We start from the raw sequence: 23,800 nt of genomic DNA, 5'->3' as shown, positions 1-23,800 counted from the left end.
CATTTTTTTTTTTTTTTTTTACAGTTTAATATTGCAAAGAGAAAATAATTAGCAACTGCTCTGTTATGCTGACAGGCTCTACATGCTTACGTACACAGCTACTGTCACTGCAAGGGTTTGTGGGAGTATCAGGGCCATTTACTCATATGTTTACATAACCACAACAACTTCTGCTGCCATCAGGACTGAGACAGGGATACGATGATGTCTGGGCTGCTCACAACACAAGTGACTTCAGAGGAATCATCTTCAACGTGAGAATATATAAAACCAGACAAGCCTCGACCACGTATCGCTGATCAAACCAGAAGAAAGAGCATTTTAATTCAATTACGATGCATGATGGGACGTATGCTAATTAGACAACACTGTTCCTTAATTAACTTTGTTTGATGCAATTAATCCAAACGGCTTAGCAGGACTTTCATTCAGCTCATTGGTTAAAGTCACTATGATTTCAAGTTTTTAAATGATCTGCATGAACGAAATGAAGTCCAGCACACTGCAGTTTTTATACTTAAAACAACATAGATGTTATGCAGTTATACACTTGTCAGCTTTCTCACATTAATCTAAACACACTAAAAGCTGTACAGTATCTTATGGAGATTTTTAAAGTCACCTGAACCCATGTATCGAGTGTTCATGTGTTATAATAATAAACTATGAATATAATAGAGCAGAAGTGCAACAGTGGGAACAGTGGGTTGTTAATCATAGGGCTGGTGGTACACAGTACCGGTTCACCCAATACGCACACTACGCACGTTGCGTAGGGCCCCGCAAACTGATAGAGGCCCCGCGGGGAAAAAAACAAAACAAAACAAAACCTGACGACGTGACCGTCCGTCGCGCAGGTGTGCCAGATTCCCAGCGCATACAGCCTGATCCAGCCTAGCAAGACAGCGTTAAAAACGTCACGATGAAGCGGAGTTATCCCTCGGGGAATGAAAAAAGGAGGAAGAAACAGCTGACAATGACCTGCAGGAACAGCAGTCAGGTAACTCTCCTCTCCGGGTGGGAGAGTGGGAGGGACTAGCCCGTGTTTGACCTGCATTAACAGAGCGGTGGGCCCTGGGTGAACCCCGGTCTCTGTGTGCATCTTGCTGGCCTCTATAATTTTATTTGTAGTGTAGTTACAACTGCACTCATACAAAATGGAAAGTAATGGATAAATATTGACTAAGATTGAATTTTGTTTGCCTGAATAGCTAAATTGTAGATGCAGATTAGTGAATAAATAAAACTTGTGAACTATTATGACAATGGTAATAATATATAATAAATAATAATTTAAATAATTACCTACATTTTTTTAAACCTACATTTGAAGTAAATGAAAGTAGAGTGCAGCAATTTTATGGAGCTGAATTAATAGTAGCCGTATCTATATTTTACTTTTATTTAATGGTGAGTTATTACAAACATTAACATGTTTACATGCCCAACATTTAAGACTGTATGATTGTTTGTTCACACACAATTTGATTTGTTCTGAATTTATTCTTAGTTAGACCAACAGTGCAATAGCCTATGTTTAAAGGGGGGATGCGCGGAAGCACTGGGTGTCAGGTGCGAGTGGAGTTCAGTTAGGAGGGCCCCTTAGCAAAATTTTGCCTAGGGCCCCATGGAGGTCTGAACCGGCTCTGGTGGTACATGAGGTTGGTGGTGAATGAGCCGCAAACTACTTTGTCTGTGAATGTACAGGTGCAGTGCCTTTACCATGGAGATGTATTATTGATTATAATCAATGAAAAGACATTGTCCCCCAGTGTACACTCATGTGGACTCACTCAACCATGAAACAGTTTAGGCAAAAGGGGAAAAGGACCCCTGAAAGGAAAATTAAGTGGGACTATGTTAACAGTTTATAATTAGCATTATGTAAGGAAAAGATAATTATTTTACATTAATCTGTATAAACATACAGTAGGTCTGACTGCATCACTTGCTTCTTTCCAATGTTATTTCATATTCCATGTTTTCTTGTCTGTACACAACATGTATGACTTTACATGTCTGCCTCTGTCACTATGTCGTCCCCCCCCTCCTAGGGTTTTGTTCTCAGATGATGTGAGGGTCTAAGGGCAGAGGATGTTGTTAAGATGCTGTGTAAAGCCCTTTGAGACACACTGTTTGTAACAATGGGCTATACAAATAAACTTGCCTCGCCTTGCCTTGTAAATGCAACATGGGAACAGATTCATTTTAGAGGAAATATTTAGCTGGGATTAAAGGAGAAGTCATAGCCAACCCATTACAAACAAAAACAAAAACTGCACTAAAGATTAGAGAATGAAAATAATGTTCATCAATATTCTCAACTTTTCCTAGAACTAATTAGCTGTTAGCATTTAGCAGTCTTGTCAGAAGAACAAGGTGATGAATCAGCCATTAAAACAAAAGCTGTTTTAAGATAAGGCAGCTTCTACTGTTGTGTCATACACTGTACTGTACTCTACTGGCAATGTTGTTCTGTGTAATGACTACAAACAGGCTTTTTCAGGCTCTTTGATCTAAGCTAGGTTACTAATTTGACCTGGGGTTTTAATTACTAACTCACTTTAATTACTACAAATTGTAACTCTTACACTTTAATAGAGAAAAACATGCAAAGTTGGGTTTGTTTTCCCAAATTACCTCTGCTGTGACTTTTCCTGTCACTTTATCTGACGAGTTTACACAAGCTGATACTCCTATTAAGGCTGAATCACCATGTTACTCAACAACAATTATTGAAGTGAAAAGTGTTTATTTTCAGACTCTCATATCAATAGAGGAGTCTCTCTGTCCAGTGTGGTGCAATTAAAGTTTATGTTCGAAGCAAAACAATTTCCTTTTCCTCTCACCTTAATCGAAGAACTGAGCATAATAGACACACGGGAGGGTGATTTACAAGAGCTACAACACGATCGCTACAAGGTTGGTTTCCACTGATGTAAGGAACAAGAAAATTGATTCAGTCAAAGTGAACCTGAATAACCTACTAAGAACATGAGCTGAATCCCAACTCCATAGAAGACCAGAAGAAATCATTATTTTAATGGTTCAAACCCAACTTGCCTTTCCTGCTCTGAAATTTGTAGGAATGTGGAAAAATATCACAGCTATTAGCTCCGAGCAGACGCTGCTTAAGTGTTCTTATGGAAATAAACGCAGAGTTCTGCACATTTCGCTCTGAGCCATACTGGTCTGAAATATAATTAAATACAGCTAAATGTGAATGTTTTTCTCTTTTTTTTTCTTCCCAGGCTTAAAACTTCCCACTTTCACTCAAGAGAATGCTGAGCGCCTTGGAGAACTGATCGCCTCTGACTCAACAGGAAAAAAAAATTGCAGCTCGAATGAAGGAAAAAAAAAAAGGCAAATCACCAGTTTAGGACGGCGTTTCCTTATCTCTGATTTTTTGGGAGGAGCTTTCAGTCAGTGTTTGATGCTGAAATAAATTTTTTCCACTTTGACAAGAAGATTGGATTGATTTCTGTGTTCCTTTGAAATCAGCTAAACTACAGCTTCTTATACAAAACATGTGTGATGGGAATGGGTCTGAACGATACACAGATAAATCATTATTGCAGTGGTAAAGGTCATTTTGAATTTCACTTACATTGAAAAAAAAATTAAAATTGATGGTGTGTGTGAGGCTGCTGGTGCATCGCTGTTGTACAACCATGCTTTAAATATATACATGGTGTGTTGTGATATATGAATGATGAATGATGTAGGGATTCACAGATGTGAGGCTTCTGGGCTGCTGGGTTGAGATTTGTGCGACTCATTCTGCAGTGGATCTATCTGTGCCATGCTCTCCCACCATGCCACGCTTAAAACGACACCTCTGCATCAAAATCAACATGTTTCAATAAACATAATCTCCCACAAAGATGGTGGCTCTTGCATTTGTTTACAAAACCTTGGTTGGATTACCACTTACAGTACATTGACAGAACTGGTTGAGACTGAGAGGTCATGGTTGGTGCTGGAGGCGCTGTTATTTCAGACGGTGCTATTTTGGCAAACGATGGCAGATTCAAGGAGATGCAATAATCAACATTTGAATTTGTGAATTGCTTAAAGGGATAGTTTAACATTTTGGCAAATTGACTCATTGCCATAATCCCTATACATTTAGGAGTAGGTTCGTTACCTTTAATTGTCGGTGCAAGCTACGTATTTTTAGAACGGCGGAGCAGAGCCGTGAGCTGCTCAGAGCTACGCTACGGAGGCTAATGGGATTTCTTGGTTTCCCTCATCAAACTCATCAAATACACAATTCAACAGTGCGCTAAACTGAGAAAAGCCCCGGGCATTGAGTGTCTCTCCAACGACGCACTGAAATCACCAAAACTGTTACAGTTCCTTACTCATCTTCTGCAAGTCTGTTTTAAATCAGGGATTATAGCAATGGGCCGATTTGCCAAAATGTTGAACTATCCCTTTAACTTTAGTTCCTTGTATCCTGTACCTATTATATGGAGATCCATTGGTAATGGGATTGGGTGGTGAAGTTGCTGATAAAGAAAGTGGGAGTCACAGCTAAGTTTTGTGTTTCTTTCATCTTTAATCACCAAATTCTAATCAGTTCATCCCTGAATCCAAACGGACTTTGCCAAATTCCCTCAAGGTGTTCCCAAAACATGGCGTTCTCAAAGAAAATGGGACGGATAGATGGGCGAGCTCACAAAATAATGCCTCTGGCCCTGGCTGTTGCCAGTGCAGAAGCATACCAAGCAAACACAAGAGATTAAACAGATTTTAGGCCTAAATCTACTTGTATATCTATCTTATTTCATAGTAGGAGTACTGCCAGGAGGCTTAGATGATAAGTATCTGATTTATCTACAGTATTATGAACCGTGTTACTGATATCCAAGAAAATGATCACAGCCTCCCATCTACAACTGCAGCCTTCAACCTTAAATCAGTGGCAGAGAAAGGATTTAAAGTGTCTACCTACTGGAACAGCCTCAGGCTACGCTGATGACAACATCAAGCAAACAACAAAAATTATGAAGACCTGCAGCAACCTGCTCGGGCTATAAATGATTTCAGTCTCAGAGGGGGAGAATCTTGATGAGAATGACATCCCATTACACACACACACACACACACAACAGCATCTCCTGTACAACAGCCCTTTGCATATTTCTCCACACCTATTTTAAGACCACAAAGCAAACAGCAAGCAAACAAATCAGCAGTCCAATATTCACTTTTGACAAACAACCTTGACTGATACTGAAATTGCACATAAAAAAAATGTATGTAAACTCATTCAAAACCCCCCATAAAGCTATACATATCATTTCCTTGAATTACAATAATTTCAATCAAGACAGAGTTGTGTTTTCATTGTAAAAGGACGTCAGTAATGGGGTTTATTTTTATCTGAGGGTCAGTAATATATCTTGTTTTGCTGTCAACCAACCTTCTGTTCTCAAAGCTTCACATTAATGGCAGGAAGTGGCTATAAATGTTACCGTCATGTGGTATTTAGTAGAAGAACATGACGGAACCACTCTCTGTCTTCTATCTACGGCATTGCATATAGGATGAATATATTATTATGCCTCATTGACCGAGACATTATACTGACATCTTCCATCAAGGGTCACCGCTGGGTTTTACATTAATATGTTTGAATTGCTGCACGTGTTCGCTGCTATTTCAGGCATCCTGGTTGATGCAGATTGTCATTCGCCAACTGAGAAATTTGATGCTTGAGTCATATCAGTTGCCTACAGTTATAAATATCCAAACACATGCTGCATTGACTGTGATAAAAAACCCAATTTTTCAAGCAGTGTACTCGCAGCTGGTTTTACGAGGCTGAAGGTGTAAAATGATGCAGAGGGCTAATTGTGTGGAAAAGAATTAATTTCAGAAGTAAGTTTTAAATCCTCACTGTTAGATTTACTGCATGCACAGTAAGAGCACGGTGAAAAAGGATTTAAAATTGGCGAGGTAAAGAGGCAAAAGACTTTGTTTTATTTTGTACAGTTCAGGGTTTATCTTAATTATGCTCATATTGTTGAGTTTCATGGTTTTCTAACCCTCCAAAGGTCAAGAGTCTGTTATAGTTTATTCTCCCTGCTAAAGTGAGACTTATCATCGTTGTTATTATTAGCATTTTTTGCCAGATTTGTTGGAAAATGGTTGGTTTCCATCAGCACAGGCAGCGGTCATCATACACAGCCAATATCATTTCACTGCACGTGTTTTGTTTTCATTTCACAATGTTTTTTTTTTTCTTTTGCATCACAGTAATTGGAGTTGATGCTGCAAAGTGTTTGTGAATTAGGTGCTGCCTAACTGGAATATCTCTGGTTAAAAGGTTTAGACTATAACAATTATAATTGTATTACATTCTTTATGACATGAATTGCAATTTAAAAAAAAATATAATTTATTTTTCTGTGCCCTGCACTGTAAAAAGATATCTCACTACTGAATGTTCATGTGCTCTTCTGCCGTAACAGTCTCAGGTCAGCACCAGGCTAACTTAGCTTAGCACAACAGCTGGAAACACTGTGAATCCATGAGCCTGGCTGTGTCAGAGGGGGAGTAATTGCACAAACTAGCACTTAATTAGTACTTTTAGAGGCGTCGCCTTAAAGTCAACTCACTGCTTTTTATTTTTCCAGCAGCTTGATCAACAGTTTGGCAGGTTGTGAACTTTACACACCGAGTCTTGTTTTAAAAAGACTGAACCCCAAAAGCTGACTGTGGAGAGGGTTGGTGGGAGCAGAGGGCAGCAGTGACCTGGATTGCCAGAGACAGTGCTACTCTTTTTTTTGTTTGTTCCGCTAAGATGCTTTCACCTCCACCTGTCCGGTTAAATGAACACTGGTTAACACTGAACAGAGGGAAACAGAGGGAAACAGAGGAAGGGAGGGAGAGTGTTTGACGGCAGATATACATACTATACTATACAAAAAACATAAAGAATAAAGTAAGTCTTAAGTGGCATTCACAACGTCAGTGCAGTGACCGACCCTGTTCATGTGAAATCTTCACCTATTACCTGCTAATTGTATGTCAATGTGCAAGTCTTAAAGGTCTCACAGCACTGACCATCTCCATTATGAAAATGACACGGCATTAGTAATATTGCTGTTTTTTTTCCACCCACTTCAAAGCTGTGGTAATAATAGTGTTTTTACATATCCTCATAAAGAAGTAAAAGGTCATGCTACAAGAGAAGCAATATATTCTTTCACTCCAGATACTTGTTACACCAATGCTAATCTCACACTTTTGATCTTTGCGATTACCAGGAGAGCTGAGAATGAAAGAGAAAAAAAACACACAATGTGAGGTGTTATCTTGTTGCCAGTGTGTGACATGCAGCGCTTAAAGAAAACACCTCAAGTTAATCACAACGACTAAAAAATACAATTTACTTGATAAAACTGAGCATTTCCCACAGAGAGTGGAGTCTTAAACTACAGCTGAAGACAAAACTACTGCATTAAGCTCCTCTTTTGTCGTAATTATTCATTTTCCTCAGCTGCTGTGTTACACACCGAATAATGAAATACACAATGTACGTGTCACATGAGACCTGCCTACCTCTGCTTTTATGTTCTTTGGTTCCAGGATTTTTTTATTTCTTTCTCCCAGTTCAAAACTGACTCATAACAGATCACAATCACATGCTACAGCGCTGGGAACAAGTGGCAGGCGGATACACTGTAGGCAATGTAAATCTTGTGTCTCTTAGTTCCTGCAAAGCTTGGGATCATGCTCCTTGAGGGAACATGAAAACCCCTGGATTAGACCTTTATTGTATATCTTGAAAATGCATCTTACCCATTTTCTCTTATTTCAGTGCAGTCTACAGTCGCAGGCAGCAAAAAGCGCTGGTACAAGTTGTCTCAGCCGCCTCAAGCCCACAAATATTTCAAACCTGAGACCTCTGACAGCTCAGCCCCGTATGTGTGCAAATGAAGACATCTCTTCCATAACTAGTAAGTAAGCAGAGAGGTAGAACGACCAGCTTGACATTGTGTAAAATCTCTGCAGTCACAACAATAACAGTATGTGTACGTACTGTTTGGTACAACAATGCAGTGTCCTATTTATTTAGATTTTAGAAGTAGAAACAGGATACGACTGATGAGATGATATTAACCAGGCCTGCACGATATCAGTAAAATGTGCAATGATGACACTGTTCAATATTGTGATGATGATGGATGGATGGATGATAAATACGGTAACAAATATTCAGGTGTACTATATACAGAGCTCCTGTGTCTCTTGCTTAAATAGGCGCCCTGCTAACTGACAGCGACTCAATACGCTGTCGTTCATATGCCAGGCCTGTAGTGGTGCTGTAAAACTGCCACACAAATACACCAAAACAGAGAAAAAGAGTGGAAAGCTTGGGACTTCGTATAGCTCACTGGGTTGAGCAGGTGCCCCATACACTGTACAGAGTAGGCATGGGCATTTCGAGTAATTTTCTTATCGAGTAACCTAACCTGGTCTTACTCGAGTAACCGATTACTTTAATAAATAGAATGACTCATACTTCTATGTCAGGTGTAATAAGAGTAGAGATTGGAGTTTAAGATGCATATGGGCATATGTGCATCTTTATGCCCCGGCTGCCTTGGAGGGGAAAACTTTTTTTCTTTTTTTTTCTCCAGTCATTAGCGGTGCTTGGCGACTACTACGCTCCTCTCTGCCTCGCGTCGTCTCAGGAAGGTTTCAGAGTGTTTGTATTTTCTAACAGACTTGATGATACCTATCGTCTGCCTCCCTATGGCTCACCCCAAGGGAACCACCACAGATTCTTGTAAAAGGTTTGAAAGTTCGAGGCTCGATCGAAAAATGATTTTAAAATACAGCAAAAAAACATGTTGTTTGATCCAAAACTGTTTAACACTACAAAATACCCGAACCATGGCATGATTATGTAGTTAGATCCGACGCTAGACTGTGCTCTATGACATTTTTTTAATCCTATGTTAACCAGGTAATAATTCGCAAAGCAAATTAACCATTTTAATTCATATTCCAGGGCTCCAGACTGCGACTAAATGGTCGCATTTTGCGACTAAAATTTGATACAGTGCGAGTAAATTTTTCATCTACTCGCGCATGTGCGACCAGTAAATTTGCCGATTTTTTTTTTTTTTTAATGACCACTGTGATTGGCTAATGTGTGAAAAGAAGCGTGTGTTTCTCTTCTCTACATCTCGGAGCGGAGGAGACGTCTTTCCACAGCGCAGCTCCGTGTGAAACAGCAGGAGACACACAGACCGGTGACCTGCGTGTGTGTGTGCTGTGTCACCTCCTTTTTTTTTTTCGACGGCTCGCTACAAACCTTAAACATCCCATAATATGCTCGCGTTCTCGGCAGCGGTACTCAAATCGTCACAAGGCAACGAAGCAGAACGGGCTGCACAGACTAGGCTCGGAAATGATTGATTGATTGTTGATCGTTAGGTCCCTTTTTTTTTTGGCCGTGCGGAGGAGGTTGGGGGGGGGGGGGGGTGTCGACGAGTCAGGGTCAGCAGACAAGGAGGCCAACAAGGGCTGGCCTACACAGGCACCTTGGGGGGGGGGGGGGGGGGGGTCTGTTCTAGGATGAGTTTACCACAAGTGGTGTGTCTACTTGTTCTGTTATTGGTCAGTGCAGCCTAAACATTAACTTTATATTTTCAATATTTAAACTGTTGCACAATAAAATGTGAATTTAAAACATTATAGTTTCTGCATTTATGCAGTATTTATCAGTAATACAGTGAAAATGAGAGGAAATGTGCAAATTTACTTTGCAAGTCGATTTCGGTGTGCGGCCCTAAATTTTCTGCTTGCGCTCCTAAAATTTTAAGTTAGGGGCCACTGTGCTCCTAGTCAAAAGAGTTAGTCTGGAGACCTGTATTCCATCAATGGCATGAATGTAGAAGCATAGATTATTACCGTAGATTATTTTAAAACATGGAAATAACACAATTTCTGCTGTTTATAGGCTCTACATATTCACACACACACTCTCTCTCTCTCACACACACACACACACACACACACACACACACAGGCTTTTCATTTAGTTTACATTTTACCACTTGGTGTATTTCATGTATCTAATTACGCTCACGCAGATTTGCTGATTGTAATCATCAGCAAATAAAATTATGTCTTTGTCAAAATATTTTTGCCCAAACACAGTGAGAATATTATGATGGAGGAAATAGGAAAGGTTGGTGTGGCAGAGTGAGCTCCAAGCCAGATAGAGACGTGCAATTACACAGTGCATTCATTTTACCGCTTCCACATTCCGTGTCTCTTTTATATGGCGTGCGTTTATTTATTAATATACTGCATTGATTAAGTTGGGCACAGTACTCTATTTAAGACACCATCTGCTTGGAACCATGAGTAAGAGTAATTAAAACAAGCTCACGGCTTAATAGAATTCAGCAAAAAAAAAAAAAAGAAAGAAAGAAGAAGAAGAAAAAACAAAAACAATTTGCGAGGCGCTCTCCTTTATGGTTTTTATCCCTCAGCCAATTACATTTCATCCTCGACAGCATTCAGTAAAAGTGCAGAGTGATGAGCCAAACCTGATAATGCTCATGCTAATTCACACATACAGAAACACAAACGTATGTTAATAAGTGCAGATTTACATACAGTGCACACACACACGCAGACGCAGTGAGCTGTTATTAGCAATGTTTTTAGAATATTTATGGGCTTTATTCTGCAGCGCTGCCACAACATTCATTCCATTATTGCTGGATTCTACTTAAATAAGCGATACCTGAGATGTGGTGGGAGGTAAATGGTAAAAAACACTTGTGTGAGGCTCAGTTCAGCATAATACAATACCTTTCAATTTACAGCATAATGAGAATCAATCAGTTGCTGCTCTGCCATGCTGTTCCTGACTGTAATCTTTTCGTCTCCACAGTAATGGAAGCTGTAGTATCCGCTCTCTCACTGCGGCTAATGCAAAAGCTCCATGTGAGGAAATCAAACTTTTAAAAGGGGGGCAGATGAAAGGTGCTGCACTGATGGATGTTTCGGGACCAACGACAGCCTGAGATTGTCACTTGAATTCAACACTGCCCTGTGGATTTTTTTTTTTTTTTTTTTTTTTGCAGAAGGCTGCACCTGATGGGTTTGTGACAGCGGCCCAGAGGCAAGGCTACTCACTCAGACACTCGTTGGCGGAGTCCCCAGTGGCCCTGGCCCAGGGTCTGTCCTGGTAAAAGGGGTGACATCTCTGGCAGTCCACTCCCACTGTGTGATGTTGGCAGGAACAGACCAGACCACCATGTTCCCCCTCAACACACTCGCTGGCGTGACCGTGACACTTACACCTAAGGGAAACATTGACAGATAGTTATGTAAAAGGGGGGGCTGCGAGTACAACTTTTCCTATATACGCTCTCCCTCTCTGACGCGCTGACTCGACTGTAGACATGCTTATGTGCGCCGTGTCTGCAGCAGAAGGCGGACGAGAGGGTAAAGTGAGAAGGTATTTCCACTGTAAGGAGTTGTCACTTCCTATTATCTTTCACAGAAATAAACATGGCCTGAGATGAGGTGGGGTTTTCATTCCCCTTCAACAACTGCGCTATTCATCTGTGCTGTCAGCGCTAATACGCTCACACTGCCCCAGACTATTAGAAGCAGCAACAAGCATGTGCAATATCTATATGAATCTTAATATGTGCATTTGGATTAAACCTAAACAATGTTTAGTGATCTAAATATCCTTTTTGTGCATCCACATCAATATAGTTTCATTCTCATAACACCATTCTCCTCCTTTCCCTCTGAATATAGAAAGCCTATCATTTCCTATAAAGCGCGGTAGCAGCTATGCCTCGCTGGGTGTGTGCACCGCTTCCTGGCAGTGTCGCTGCTTCTGTCGAGTGGCAGTGATAGGGGGGACATGAGCCCTGAGTGGCAGGCTCTGTCAGATTTAGCCAGCTGTCCCGCATCCAGACTTATTCCTCTGGCCTGAAGCTCAGACCCAGTTATTTCTGTTGTCATCAAGACAACAACAACCAAGCGCAGCTTTGAATCCACACATCAGCTGGAGTAAACTTTATCTGTTCGGTGATAATTATAACGCAATATGATACACAGGGGTTGACCTAAGCTGTACAGGCAGCATATGCGCAGTAGAAAAAAAGCGATATGCAATATGTTAAGGCCTCATGTTACACTAGAACGAAACAGATGCATAAACAGCATTTTTATATTTTTTATATATGTGATGATTATTACCACCATAATTCAAGGGCGTTTATTTCTACTTTGGGTTACGCTGCAGCAAATCACATGGAGCCTTTCACAGCATCAGTGGTGAAGAGTAAATCACGGGGGGGGTGGAGCACTGGCGGTGTGAAGGCATGTGTATTTTCACTGAAAGCACTGGTACAAAGCTAACATGTTGTCATGATGTGGGCCTCTTCCCAAGGTGCTGTGACATTGATGGGTAATTTGTCATGCCGCCGCGGTGATCCTAAGTGTTTATGACAGATGTCGGATCAAGTTTATATTCTTTCTGAAGGCTTCATCTCAACTGCTTAATTGTCCACTCCTATCTGCAGCGGGAAGGTGCAGCCTGGCCTTTGGCGTCACGTCCTCTCTCATTACTTTGAGTTATAAACCAAAAGAAGTGGAAGGAGGACGGAGGAATATCTCGGTTTACCCTATCTGATGGCAACCTGACAGGCAGCACGGTGCTTTTTTTTATTTCTTTTTATCAGCTCTGCAAACAGCTGTCTCACTAACGACTGTGTATATATAGAGCAAATATATACTATCAAATGTACTTTGAAGGGAAGACGATTCTTCCTGAAAATGTTTTCCTATCAATATAACAAGGACATTTTTATCTTTAATACACAGCATCTGCAAACTCATTGGCAAACAGTGAATGTATCTGGTAGAAAAAAAAATACACTAAAGTACCCTTCAACATCACAAAAACTTTTTTTTTTTTTGGTTTTCAACTCACCCGCCGTCTCATGGGGCAAACCTCAAGGTCAAAACTCTAAAGTGATTCAGTGGTAACATTTCAGAAAGGTTGCTGCCCTAGAGGCCACGTGTTCTGGTGGCTCTTACCTGCCACCCACAGAGAAATCGGAGATGGCATAGAAGTAGGAGCGCAACACTTTGGCATCCTTGAAGAACTCGTCTCCAAAGGTGTTAAGCCTGTCCAAAGAGATGAGCAGGTCAGTGGCTGTCACCCATTCCTGGAAAAGAAGAAGAAGAAAAAAAAAAAAAGGATGGGAAGAAGAAAGGACCAGCATGGTGAGAGGGACGTTAGAAAACACCTTTTGATGTCAGCCACTTTACAAAATTGGAATGAAAGCGAGCCAGAGGGGGGCAGTGTGTTTGGCTGGCTGGCTGTTGCTCCTGGAGACGGAAAGGTATAGGAGACAGGAAGTAGGAGTGAGAAGAACAGAAAGTGGGCATTAATGAAGAGAGACCAGGGAAGCAAGCGATTTGTAAAGATAGCAAACAAAAAAAGACACAGTAAAGAAAAGAAAAAGTTGGAGTGGAGAGTTGGTGTTTTTCAACGGAGACGGGGGTGACGGTGTTACGGCAGGGGAAAGGAGCAGATGTAATGGGGAGATAATGAGTATGGTGTAGGAAATTGAGTTAATGTCAGAAAGAAGGGTGAGGAAAGAGGGGGATTAATGGAGACAAAAGCCAAAATTTGAAAAAAAAACACATGAGAAAAGAGACAACAGTGCAGCACCGCTTCGGTATAATGGATGGCACTTGGCAAAGCTCCTATCCCTGATATGATTTAAGCTCCTCTGTTTGAGCCCACTGCAAAGGTAAAGACAGGATGAAGAGTGGGAGAAGAAAGTGAAGAGGGATAACACAAACAGAGGAAAAGCAAACGGGAAGCGCAATAGTGGGTGGAAGATAAAAGCGAGGCCAGGTAAAGGGAGAACAAATGACATGAGGAATCTCTTACCTGTGAACCAACTTTAAAACAAATAGCTGGAGAGAAACTTTCTGTCTGTTTCTTGGCTGGTTTGGGACTCTGTGGCAGTCCTGCAAAAGCTTGTAATGCTGTACGTTTTGAAGATTCTCCCCAGAGGTGTCTTTGAAGTGTGGCAATGGGAGAGAAAGAGACCGCGGCGGATGGGCCTCAGACTAAAAACATGTGTGATGAGTTCATTCAGTCATGGTTTTCTCAGGCGCTATAGTTTGTCTTTGTAGTGCTAAAGCCCAGCAAATACCACCTATCAGGTGAGACTGGCTTCTACCTATTTCAGCCCGTTGAAATATAGTATACAAATATTTTACCCTGTTGGCATACACATTACGATATACCTCTGCCATGTTAACTCATTGAGTGCTGCTCTGTTTTTCAAAGCTTTAATCCAGATGCCAACAATTTAGCATATATATTTTAACATTGTTGATGATTTTTGTATTGCCACAGGGTATTCTATATTATAGCTATATGGACAAATACTATGGCTCGTTTGAAAGGTGAAACTTTCTGCTTCCAATGGGGACATACCATTTATTTCTACATGCCTTTGTTCCTGAGCAACCCCAAGCTAAACAGTGGCCAGTTTTCATAAAAATCCCTGCTTGTTTTCTAGAAATGGAGATACAGCATCTTTTATGAAATATGCGCCGTTGGTGCCTGTCGCTCTTCTGACACTTACATTTCTGGGTCAAAGGGCTTGTGTAAGATAGACATTGTTGTTCTATTCACAAAACCACCATGGGGGGGGGGGGGTGCTACAAAACAACAATATTAACACAACTACTGCTAGACTGGGCGGGACTGCTGGCTGAGCAGCCGGCCGAGATCCCTTCCTGTTCAGCTCCAAGCTGCGGGAGCATCGCGAGTGAAAGTGGAGCGGCTGTGCTCTTTTTTCTCAGATATTTTGCATAAAGCATATGGACACAAATGACGTCAGGATTGAAGCTGAACGTGCTCACTAACTAGTAGTGGATTTAAAGATATGGACAGTTTTATTCAGCAATGTTTGGTGCAGAGGGTTGCATGCGCGCCACTGATTCGACCCAATGCATCAACCATCAAAAGCCAAATTATGATAAAATGTCCAGATCGTGAGTTTTCATGAGATGATCGTCATCTATTTCAGTTTTGTTCATCATAGAGTTCCCAAATTCACACATAAGGTGTGTTAGAGCGTCTATTTTCGTAATTTAAAAATCGTAAAATTACGTTTTTGGCACTCAATGAGTTAACAGTACGGTTCTAGATGATGGACATTCATGTTCCGCAGATGATTAATCTTTCTGATTTTGTTCCTCCCCCGACACTGTTTCTTACTGTTTTTCTTCCGCCCCTCACTTCAAAGAGTCAATCTATCACAGCGAACAAATAGTCCTGCTTACGTGTTTGTAAAAGTTAGTACTGTTAATGCGGAAACACAGCCGAAAGCAGCACCCATTCTGAAAATGAAGTAGGGCATTTAGGGATACTTCCGACGTTAACTGCCGGTTTGCTACGCCTGTTTCTTGCTTTATGCATTTCCAAGAAATAAACAAACAAGGATGTTGTGAGAAAGATACAAAGAACAAGAAAATGAATTTAAAAAAAGGTGGCTGTTTTTGTTGCAGCTTGTGCTCTTGAGTGTAGGGGGAAAATAATACACAAAAAAAATTGTAAACAGTCCCTGCAGACAACTGCATTATCATGCCATGACAACAGCTAAAGTGGCTGAATTCAACCCATTACAAATCTCAAACAAGCTTTAAAACTCCCATTGTTGATTTTCATACTAAAGCCAAAAGACAGAAAACAATCTAGCTCTCTGGAGCTGGAAGTAACTGCTTATTTTCCTTTAAGATACAAAACAATATAAAAATATGCATATAGTGCACAATGAGCCAATGTAATGACACTTCCTTTCTCCGGCGTCATTACAGTTAAACCACCTATTGTAAGAGAGTTTTACTCTGTTCAGCAAACGAGGAAAAAAGGCTTAATTGGTTAGTAGCAAGAAATATAACAAAGATGACACAGCTGAGTCCTCCCAGGGTTTCTTCACAGGTACCACACATGATCTCTGTCTCTGCTTAAAAATAGCACTGCTGTAAAAGTTCAGAACTGAGCTGGTAACTTGGAGCCAGGAGGAGAAGAAGAAGAGGTGCTTCTTAGGGGCTTTTTTTTGATCTGTCAGCACAACCGCCGTCCTCTTGTTTCAAAGGCGAGGGTCCTGGTGATTCAGACCACCTGCCTGGTCTGTGCCTGCACTTCCAAGAGGCGTCCTGCCGGGGCATCGAGAGGTCACAGCCCCGTATTGGAACATCTGGTGCGAATGCGTTACACATGTTCCTGATTGGTTTAACCCATATGTGGACGGTTGTCAGCGTGACTACCGCCTTTCAGTGCCACCTGTGGGAAAAGCTTTGTCCGTCTAAGTCTAACAAGAAGACTTTTTTTCCAGAGCCGAGTCGGCAACGTGTAATCAGCGACACTGTACAGAAATATCTAATTAACAAGCCTTTGTAAGAAGATATGGATTTTTCTTCGGTTTATCTAGACTGAATGTTGGCTCCCCTTCAGCAAAAAAATCTGTCTGTTCTGCAGCTCTGACTCATCCCACCTTTGGTATTCTTACCCAAAATGCCCTTTCACTTTACCTTATAGCTTGCCTCTTTATTTTCCCTCCTCTCCCTCTGCCAGCTTTACCTCCACTCTCCCCCCTCTCTCCCCTCCCTCCCCGACTGGAGTGCACTTCAGGATTTGCAGACAGTTCTGTGCCTTGGCAGCCCATTGAGGGCTATAGAGCTGCTTTTCTGTAGTAACCGTAACTACAGTGTTGCAGAATTGAGTGCAGTTGGCTGTTCTTGGCTATTGTTCCGGCACTTGCTTATCGACTTTGCCCCTCCTTGACATGACTCCGCTGGCTAATGGGGTTTGGACAACAGTGAATGACCCTGATGCACTGCAGTTAGACGCTCTTTTTTTTCATTTTGCGTTGCACTTATCTGAACATGACATAATCTATGGTTTATGAGCGGAGCTGAGAACTTTCAGGAGGGAGACTTAGCTGCAAGGTAACAAATTAAGGTAAAATGAGGGGCATTAAGGTTAAAGACAATGGAGAGGGGGAAAAAAAGATACAGTGGTTTAACTTTCCAGAGGAGAGATGTGGTCACAACAAACCGAGAGAATGCACATGGGATAAGAAATGATTCTCGACCTGTACAACATGCTCAATTTATGTCTTCATATTTGTCTTCTGTTTGATTGCACACACTTTTCCGCCCAGTGTTGGGTAATCTCAGAGCCTGCTCTCCTAGAATACAATCAAAGTGAGCATAATGTCTTCATAATGTCCTCATAATTATGGTGCATTCCCCATGCACAATAAGAGGGGTGTTCAATCAGTGTAGGAAATACATAAACAGAAAAAGAGAGCAGCAATGTTGTGGGAAGCAAAGAGGTAGACGTACAGTTGACTAGGGCTGTCAGATCGAACTTCGCTCTTCGAACAGAATTCAAATTATTTTCAAAATGAGAACATTCGAAGGTGAAAACTGACGTTCGAACGTGTGCCTTCCACATCAACGCAAATTAACGTTGTGCGTTGCGACTTCAGGAAGTAAAGATGTTGATAAAACAAACAATTTAGTTGTTGTTGTGCACGACGTAGAGCTGCAGCTTCAAATTTACGAGCAGAGTTTTTGTAATTGCCCGTTTATTCGGCTGGGACGGCGTGTCTACATGTTCCCACACTACACGCACAGTCGCACACCTTTTTTTCTTTTTATCGATCGATCTGTGGATCACTTATGTGCCGATCACGGATCAACTGTGATCCGTTGCACCACTACTTATAATATTTCGATTTCTCTGCTTGAAGTTTTATATTGAGTTGGTAAAACTTAAGTGTGTTGCAAATGTTACATAACAGATTTGGAATGCCCTTTAGTGGACGCAGGACGTAATAATAAGCTGGTATAGGTGTATATAATGAACTAAAAAGAAAAAAAAACACATTAAAAATTCAAATATAATTTGAATATTTAAAGGGATAGTTCAACATTTTGGCAAATTGGCCCATTGCCATAATCGCTGTAGTCATAGCAGTAGGTTCGTTACCTTTATTTGTCAGTGTAAGCTATTTTTAGAACGGCGGAGCGAACCAGCAGGCTGCTCAGAGCTACGCTATGGAGGCTAAAGGAAATTCTTGGTTTCCCTCATCAAACTCATCAAATAAAAAATCCGAAAACTCCAAAACGCTGTGGTGGACAAGTTGTGACCTGCACAATCACCATGCTATGAGATAATAATGGAACGTTACGAAACTGAGCCGTTTTCGAGGTAAATACAGGGTAAATACAGAGTCTGCTTGCTGAAAAACTATCCCTGAACACAACGCGCATCAGCAGTTTTGCATGAATTTACCTCTTAAACGGCTCCGTCTCGTAACGTTCCGTTATTATCTCATAGCGTGGTGAATGTGCAGCTCACAACTTGTCCACGAGAGCGTTTTGGAGTTGTTGGATTGTGTATTTGATGAGTTTGATGAGGGAAACCAAGAAATTCCCTTAGCCTCCATAGCATAGCTCTGAGCAGCCTGCTGCTTCACTCCGCCGTTCTAAAAATAGCTTACACCGACAATTAAAGGTAACGAACCTACTGCTATGACTATAGCAATTATGGCAATGGGCCAATTTGCCAAAATGTTGAACTATCCCTTTAACATAAGAAGCATTTGAAATTTGAATCTGATTTGGGGGGAAGATTGTGGACTGGTATTTGTGTAAAGACTAATACATACTGTATCTTCATTTCTCTGACTTCAGTTTGCCCCCTAAAAGATTCAAACTAGCTGACGCAAGTGTAAAACACTGTGGTGATAACATCATAAAGGACAAAAGGCTCGACCGGCTCGTCCTCAAAGCGTTGTTCAATGACAAGGCAGACCGGGTTAGGCCATGTCGGCCTTTTTCACGGTTATTTACAAGGTGCCCACTCAAGGGTAATCAGCGGAAGCAGGCAAACTGTGACCATGGTAACAACATCATCAACATGATACCACAAAGTCAGAGCTTCAGCTTAGTGCATCAGAGGATCACCAAGATTATTACAAGCCGTCCTAAGCGGGACTCTAGGGAGCACGAATATCACCGAGATTCAAGTCGATCCATCTAATAGACATTGAGACTTTCAGTTCGAGGCACAAAAAAAAAAAAAAAAACCTGCTAATGGCACTGACTACCACCACCGACTGGAGGAAAAGTCAGGGGATCACAAGACCAGAATCCACTGGGAACCGCAAACATCTGCACAAAACTCAGGGCGAGTCAATCTTTCTTTCTGTGTGATCAATTGAAATTCAATGTTTCCGATGCATAACAAGATAAGGACATTAACTGACATGACCTGCCCTTTAGTTAAATTATTAAATGAATGATTAGCACAAACTGATGATCATTACAGTTAAAATGCATGAGATTCATGTCTCTACTAATGAGGCGACCTCGTGGACACCGGTACCACGTCGCCGCGCTGCATCCGGCTCTCTTTCTTTAACACACATACACACACACGCACACATGGATGACAAATGTTTTAAATGCGTTGTTAGCGATTCAAAAATTCTCACGCGCCTTAAACGCAACAACGCTGCCTTTTCCATTTATCATAGAGTACGAGACCATTATCATATGGAAGAGCTATTAGTTATGCTTGGTGGAACAGCGCTAATTGTGGAAGGAAAAGCAGACATAGTTGCAAATATCACTTACTGCACTGAAAGGAAGTAGTTTCTTAGGGTTAATTAGTAGTCAGCCCATTACTTATTATTTGTGCAAACCACAGCAAAAGCTTAATTAACTTTGATTCTCTCTCCCTTGGAATTTGGGCTCACAATACTACAATGATGCTGACTTAGGGATCGGCAGCGGCGTCGAGAGTCGTGGCAACGAGCCAGTCCTTTGCTTCAGACAATAACGGACCTAATGATCAAATGAGTGGGTTCACGAGTCGGCAGATGTACATCAAGTCCCTGATGATATCAAACACTGTTTTTAAAGGTTATCTCCACTCAGGAGCTGACAAACCTTCACCCTCGCCTAGAAAATCTCTCTTGTCTCTTCCTGCCCTGTATGTTTTCCTTCCTCCCCCCTCTTCTCTTCACACTGGTTCACTACGTTTCCCTGAACTCTGAAGCCTCCGGCTGCAGGCAGGCAGTGACGGGAAAGAGAGCTGTGTCCCTCATTCCAAAGTTAATAACTTTTTAATATAATTGCTTAAGTTCACTGTGCCCTCAATATGTATTTTTCCCCCTTTTACTCATTGTCATTCAATGCTGGAGCTGCAATTTGCCACACAGATTTCTAGAGAGTGAGAGAGTGAGAGAGGCCGTGCGGGCGGCTGTGAGAGAGAGAGAGCGAGAGGACGGACTGGTGGCAGGGGAGACAGACAAACCGTTTTAATGGATGACTGAACAAATTAAATTTGAATTCATACAGCGGCTTTCATCTCCTTCCTGATTATTGAAAAAAGAGAGCTTTTACAAACTTGACAACAGAGGCCTCTTTGAAGTAAGCCATTACTTTGGAGAAAGCATCCAAATGCCACGTTACAAGGTGACTGTTGTTTATTCCAAATCAAAATCATTCGGCAAGTGAACATAACGCAATGCACTGGATCACTCGTATAACACACAACACTATTTTTATGCAGATGACACAGACATGAGAGACAAAAACACCTGCACATTTAAGTGTCATTCGTCGTCTGTCCTCCCTCACCCTCCCAACCCACCACCACCCAATGTAATTTTGCTTTGACCTCGCAGTATGACAAGGAGATATATTTTAAAAGCAGTAGATGAAGCGTGTGAAGTTTCTCATTGAAAGTACGCGCTCCTCACACTGAGGCACAAGTAGCAAATCTGCAAAGGGATTAAAATGCTAATAAAACAGGCAGGATGCAATTCCTGTTTTAAGCCTCATAAAATATGCATAGCTCCGTATGAGCCATATGCAGAGGAAATGGCAAACTGACATCCCACGGAGAGGAACAGGGATCATTTTATGCTCTGTTGACAATCTTGTGTGTAAAGAGTGGGATTTTAACCCCTGACACAAATGCCCAGTCTTTACCTCGCTGTAAGAGAAGCCAATTGATTTGTGATTTCTAGGAATAAAGATTTCTTTAAGTGCTCTTTGGACACGATTATCTGTCACTGCGGCGGTTTTTCAAAACATGTCATTATAAGTAGAAGTGGCTCTTCGGCTTAATGAACAGTATGTGCATCAGGACTTGTTCAAGACCGCTCGCTTCGCTGATGAAGATGTTGGATTTAAAATGCATCGCTTGTCTTGTGGTTGCATAAACTGTCACGGGTTGAAATGTCCTGATGATAAAAAAAAACAAACGCTGACAGACAGATAAAATATGTTTGGCTACGGCCTCATATGTCATACCTCAAAATCAAAATCATACCTCCGAGGTATGATTTTACTGCATTAGCTGGATCACTGCTCATGTCTAGAGAAATGCAATATTGTTACAAACAACTCAGAAAAATAAAATAAAATAAAATAAAAACTGTGTAGAAAGTGCTCGGGGCATTTACTCTGATTACATCAACTTTATGAAAAACACTTTCTGCCTGAGCAACGGCATTCACAACATCAGAGATTAAGGCTTGTTTTATAGCTGTGTTTTCATAGAAGCCAATCACTGATTACAATCACAAGGCTGAGATCTTTTCCCGCTTCTCCTCCGCTTGTGCAAGAAAGAGCTCTTTAGGGTTTGCATTTTGCAGAATAAAAGAGTTCAATCCATGTCAGCTAACCACTGGGGATCACACAGTGTTCTCTCAGGGTCTTTTACCAGGGTTTGGCATGAGAAAAGGGCGACTCACACTAATGACAAAGAAGAGGCATTACATGCGACTGACTGGAAGTAGAAGAGAGAGCCATAAAGGTGATAAAGCCATGACACCTATCCTCCATTTATTAGCCTTCTCCCATATCAGCCTCCCCTCAGCCAATATCCCCTGCATATGGCGGTATAATCATATTCATACCAAGAAGGTCTCGCTTAATGAAGAGGTGTGTGATGATAAAGGGCTTCTTCAGGGAGTGTGATTGCTGGCAAAGTGCTGTTTATCAAAATTAACCAGATTCAGCTAGAGATGACAACAGATGTGCACTTGATGTGTAAACTAATACGCGCAGGATTCACTAAACTCTCAGGAGACTAAGACATGATCAGAGTGTCTTGTTGCCTTTTCTAGGAGTCACGTTATTCAAGAACTACATCTCACACAAAATGGATTTCTCTTAAAGGAGACATATTATGCCCCCTTTCCACAAATTAAAATAGTTCCCAGGTGTCTTAAAGACATATCTGTGACATGCTTTGGTCAAAATACCCCAAGGATCAAACATCACAGCTCTTTTCATACTGAACAGCCCTGTTCAGAACGGCTGGTTTCAGTGCCTGTCACTGCCCCTTCTACCGGTCCCAAGTAGGGGAGGTATTGCAAAATTCAAATCCTAGTGACATTACTGGAAGACAACTGAGGGAACAGCTTGTAAAACCACGTGGATTTCAACCTCGGGAGCCTGCACATTACAGATATTTTTGTCAATTCTCACATTTTGGGGGGCCTGAAGGCACGACAAACACCCAAATATGTGTTAAGGAGCCATTCAAAAAGTGATATTTCCATAATATGTCCCATTTAAGAGGTGCAAAATATTAAACAGACAAAACAAAATCTGACTTTAGTGACAAAAAAAGCTAAGATCTGCTTTGAACTGATATAGTTTGTCCGTTATATACAAGGAAAACATTGTATTTTCATTTTCACAATGCCCTGCGTAGCTATGACATACCTCAGAACCATTCTTGGACCGTTCTGTATATACCAAATGTCTTTCAATCACAGCTAACAAAGTGCAGAATCCATGCGTATGCGGATGATACAGTGTTATACTCCTCAAAGAAAACGACAGACAAATGTCAGGAAGCCCTGGTGCAAGATCCAGAAAATGTAGGTTTAAAGTTAATGAGCTATTCCTAATCCCTCAAAAAACTAAAATCCATGCTCCTTGGCTTTAATTTTTTTTTTGAAGCACCAGAAACTCCTTGACATTTAGCCATGGGATTAATATCTGCAAGCTTCTCGTTTGCATACTTTGGTCTGATCCTTGCCTACGGTGGAAGTTAAGATAAGACCAAGGTCCATGTTAAAATAAAAAATCACTCTGTTGCTGGTTTGACTGCAATAGGTAGAGTGGAGACGTGTAATGAGTAAAGTCATCATCATCATTTACAGTGCCCATCTTCTTGATACGATTACTGTAAAGCTGCCTAGATCCCATCAGTGCTGCAGTATAACACAATAGAGAAGGTCTTTGTAGATCAAGGTGGCCTTCACCACCCGTCCCTGGTGTTCCAGTGATAATAGCAAAAACAGTGCGATGGTGAAACAGAAATGGAAACTAGAATCTGGTCGCCAGGACCATGTATTTGATGTGCGTCAAGTGTCTTATTATTTCATTGTTTGTTTCTAATATACTCTGTGTATCCAGGACTCCCTGAAAAAGCAGCACTGAAACTGGGAGAATTATCCTGGAGACTTAAAGTAAACTCTTAACTATTTACAGAACAGAGGGAAAGGGCTTTTTGGATTTTTGCAAGGGGTTGCTTTATTATCTAAAACAAATAGCTTGTATGCACTCCCCTCCCTGCTGCCCTTCTCTCCCTCCTTTTTTCATGCCCTTCATCTCGTGTTCAATAAGTGGTGCTGATGTGAGAATGGCATTTTTTTTTAGTGCTGCTATC

General features: G+C 41.3%; 1 protein-coding gene across 2 annotated transcripts in view; it reads right to left on the bottom strand.

Moving 5' to 3' along the window:
• Positions 1–23,800, bottom strand: part of lamc3 (laminin, gamma 3) — a 121,925-nt gene that overhangs the window by 81,103 nt on the left and 17,022 nt on the right. Inside the window, exons 3-4 of one of the 2 annotated variants that reach the window (XM_085793065.1) lie at positions 13,099–13,229; positions 11,173–11,339 (exon numbers count right to left, since the gene is read on the bottom strand). In XM_085793065.1, the coding sequence (XP_085649191.1) occupies positions 11,173–11,339; positions 13,099–13,229 (298 nt within the window). The remainder of the gene's footprint in view (positions 1–11,172; positions 11,340–13,098; positions 13,230–23,800) is intronic. The other variant, XM_085793066.1, reaches the window with a different exon arrangement.

The sequence above is a fragment of the Trachurus japonicus genome, chromosome 12 (assembly GCF_045865225.1).
Source record: "Trachurus japonicus isolate A0001 chromosome 12, Traja_1.0".
Classification (NCBI taxonomy): Eukaryota; Metazoa; Chordata; class Actinopteri; order Carangiformes; family Carangidae; genus Trachurus; species Trachurus japonicus.
This window is presented reverse-complemented; position numbering and strand designations above follow the sequence as displayed.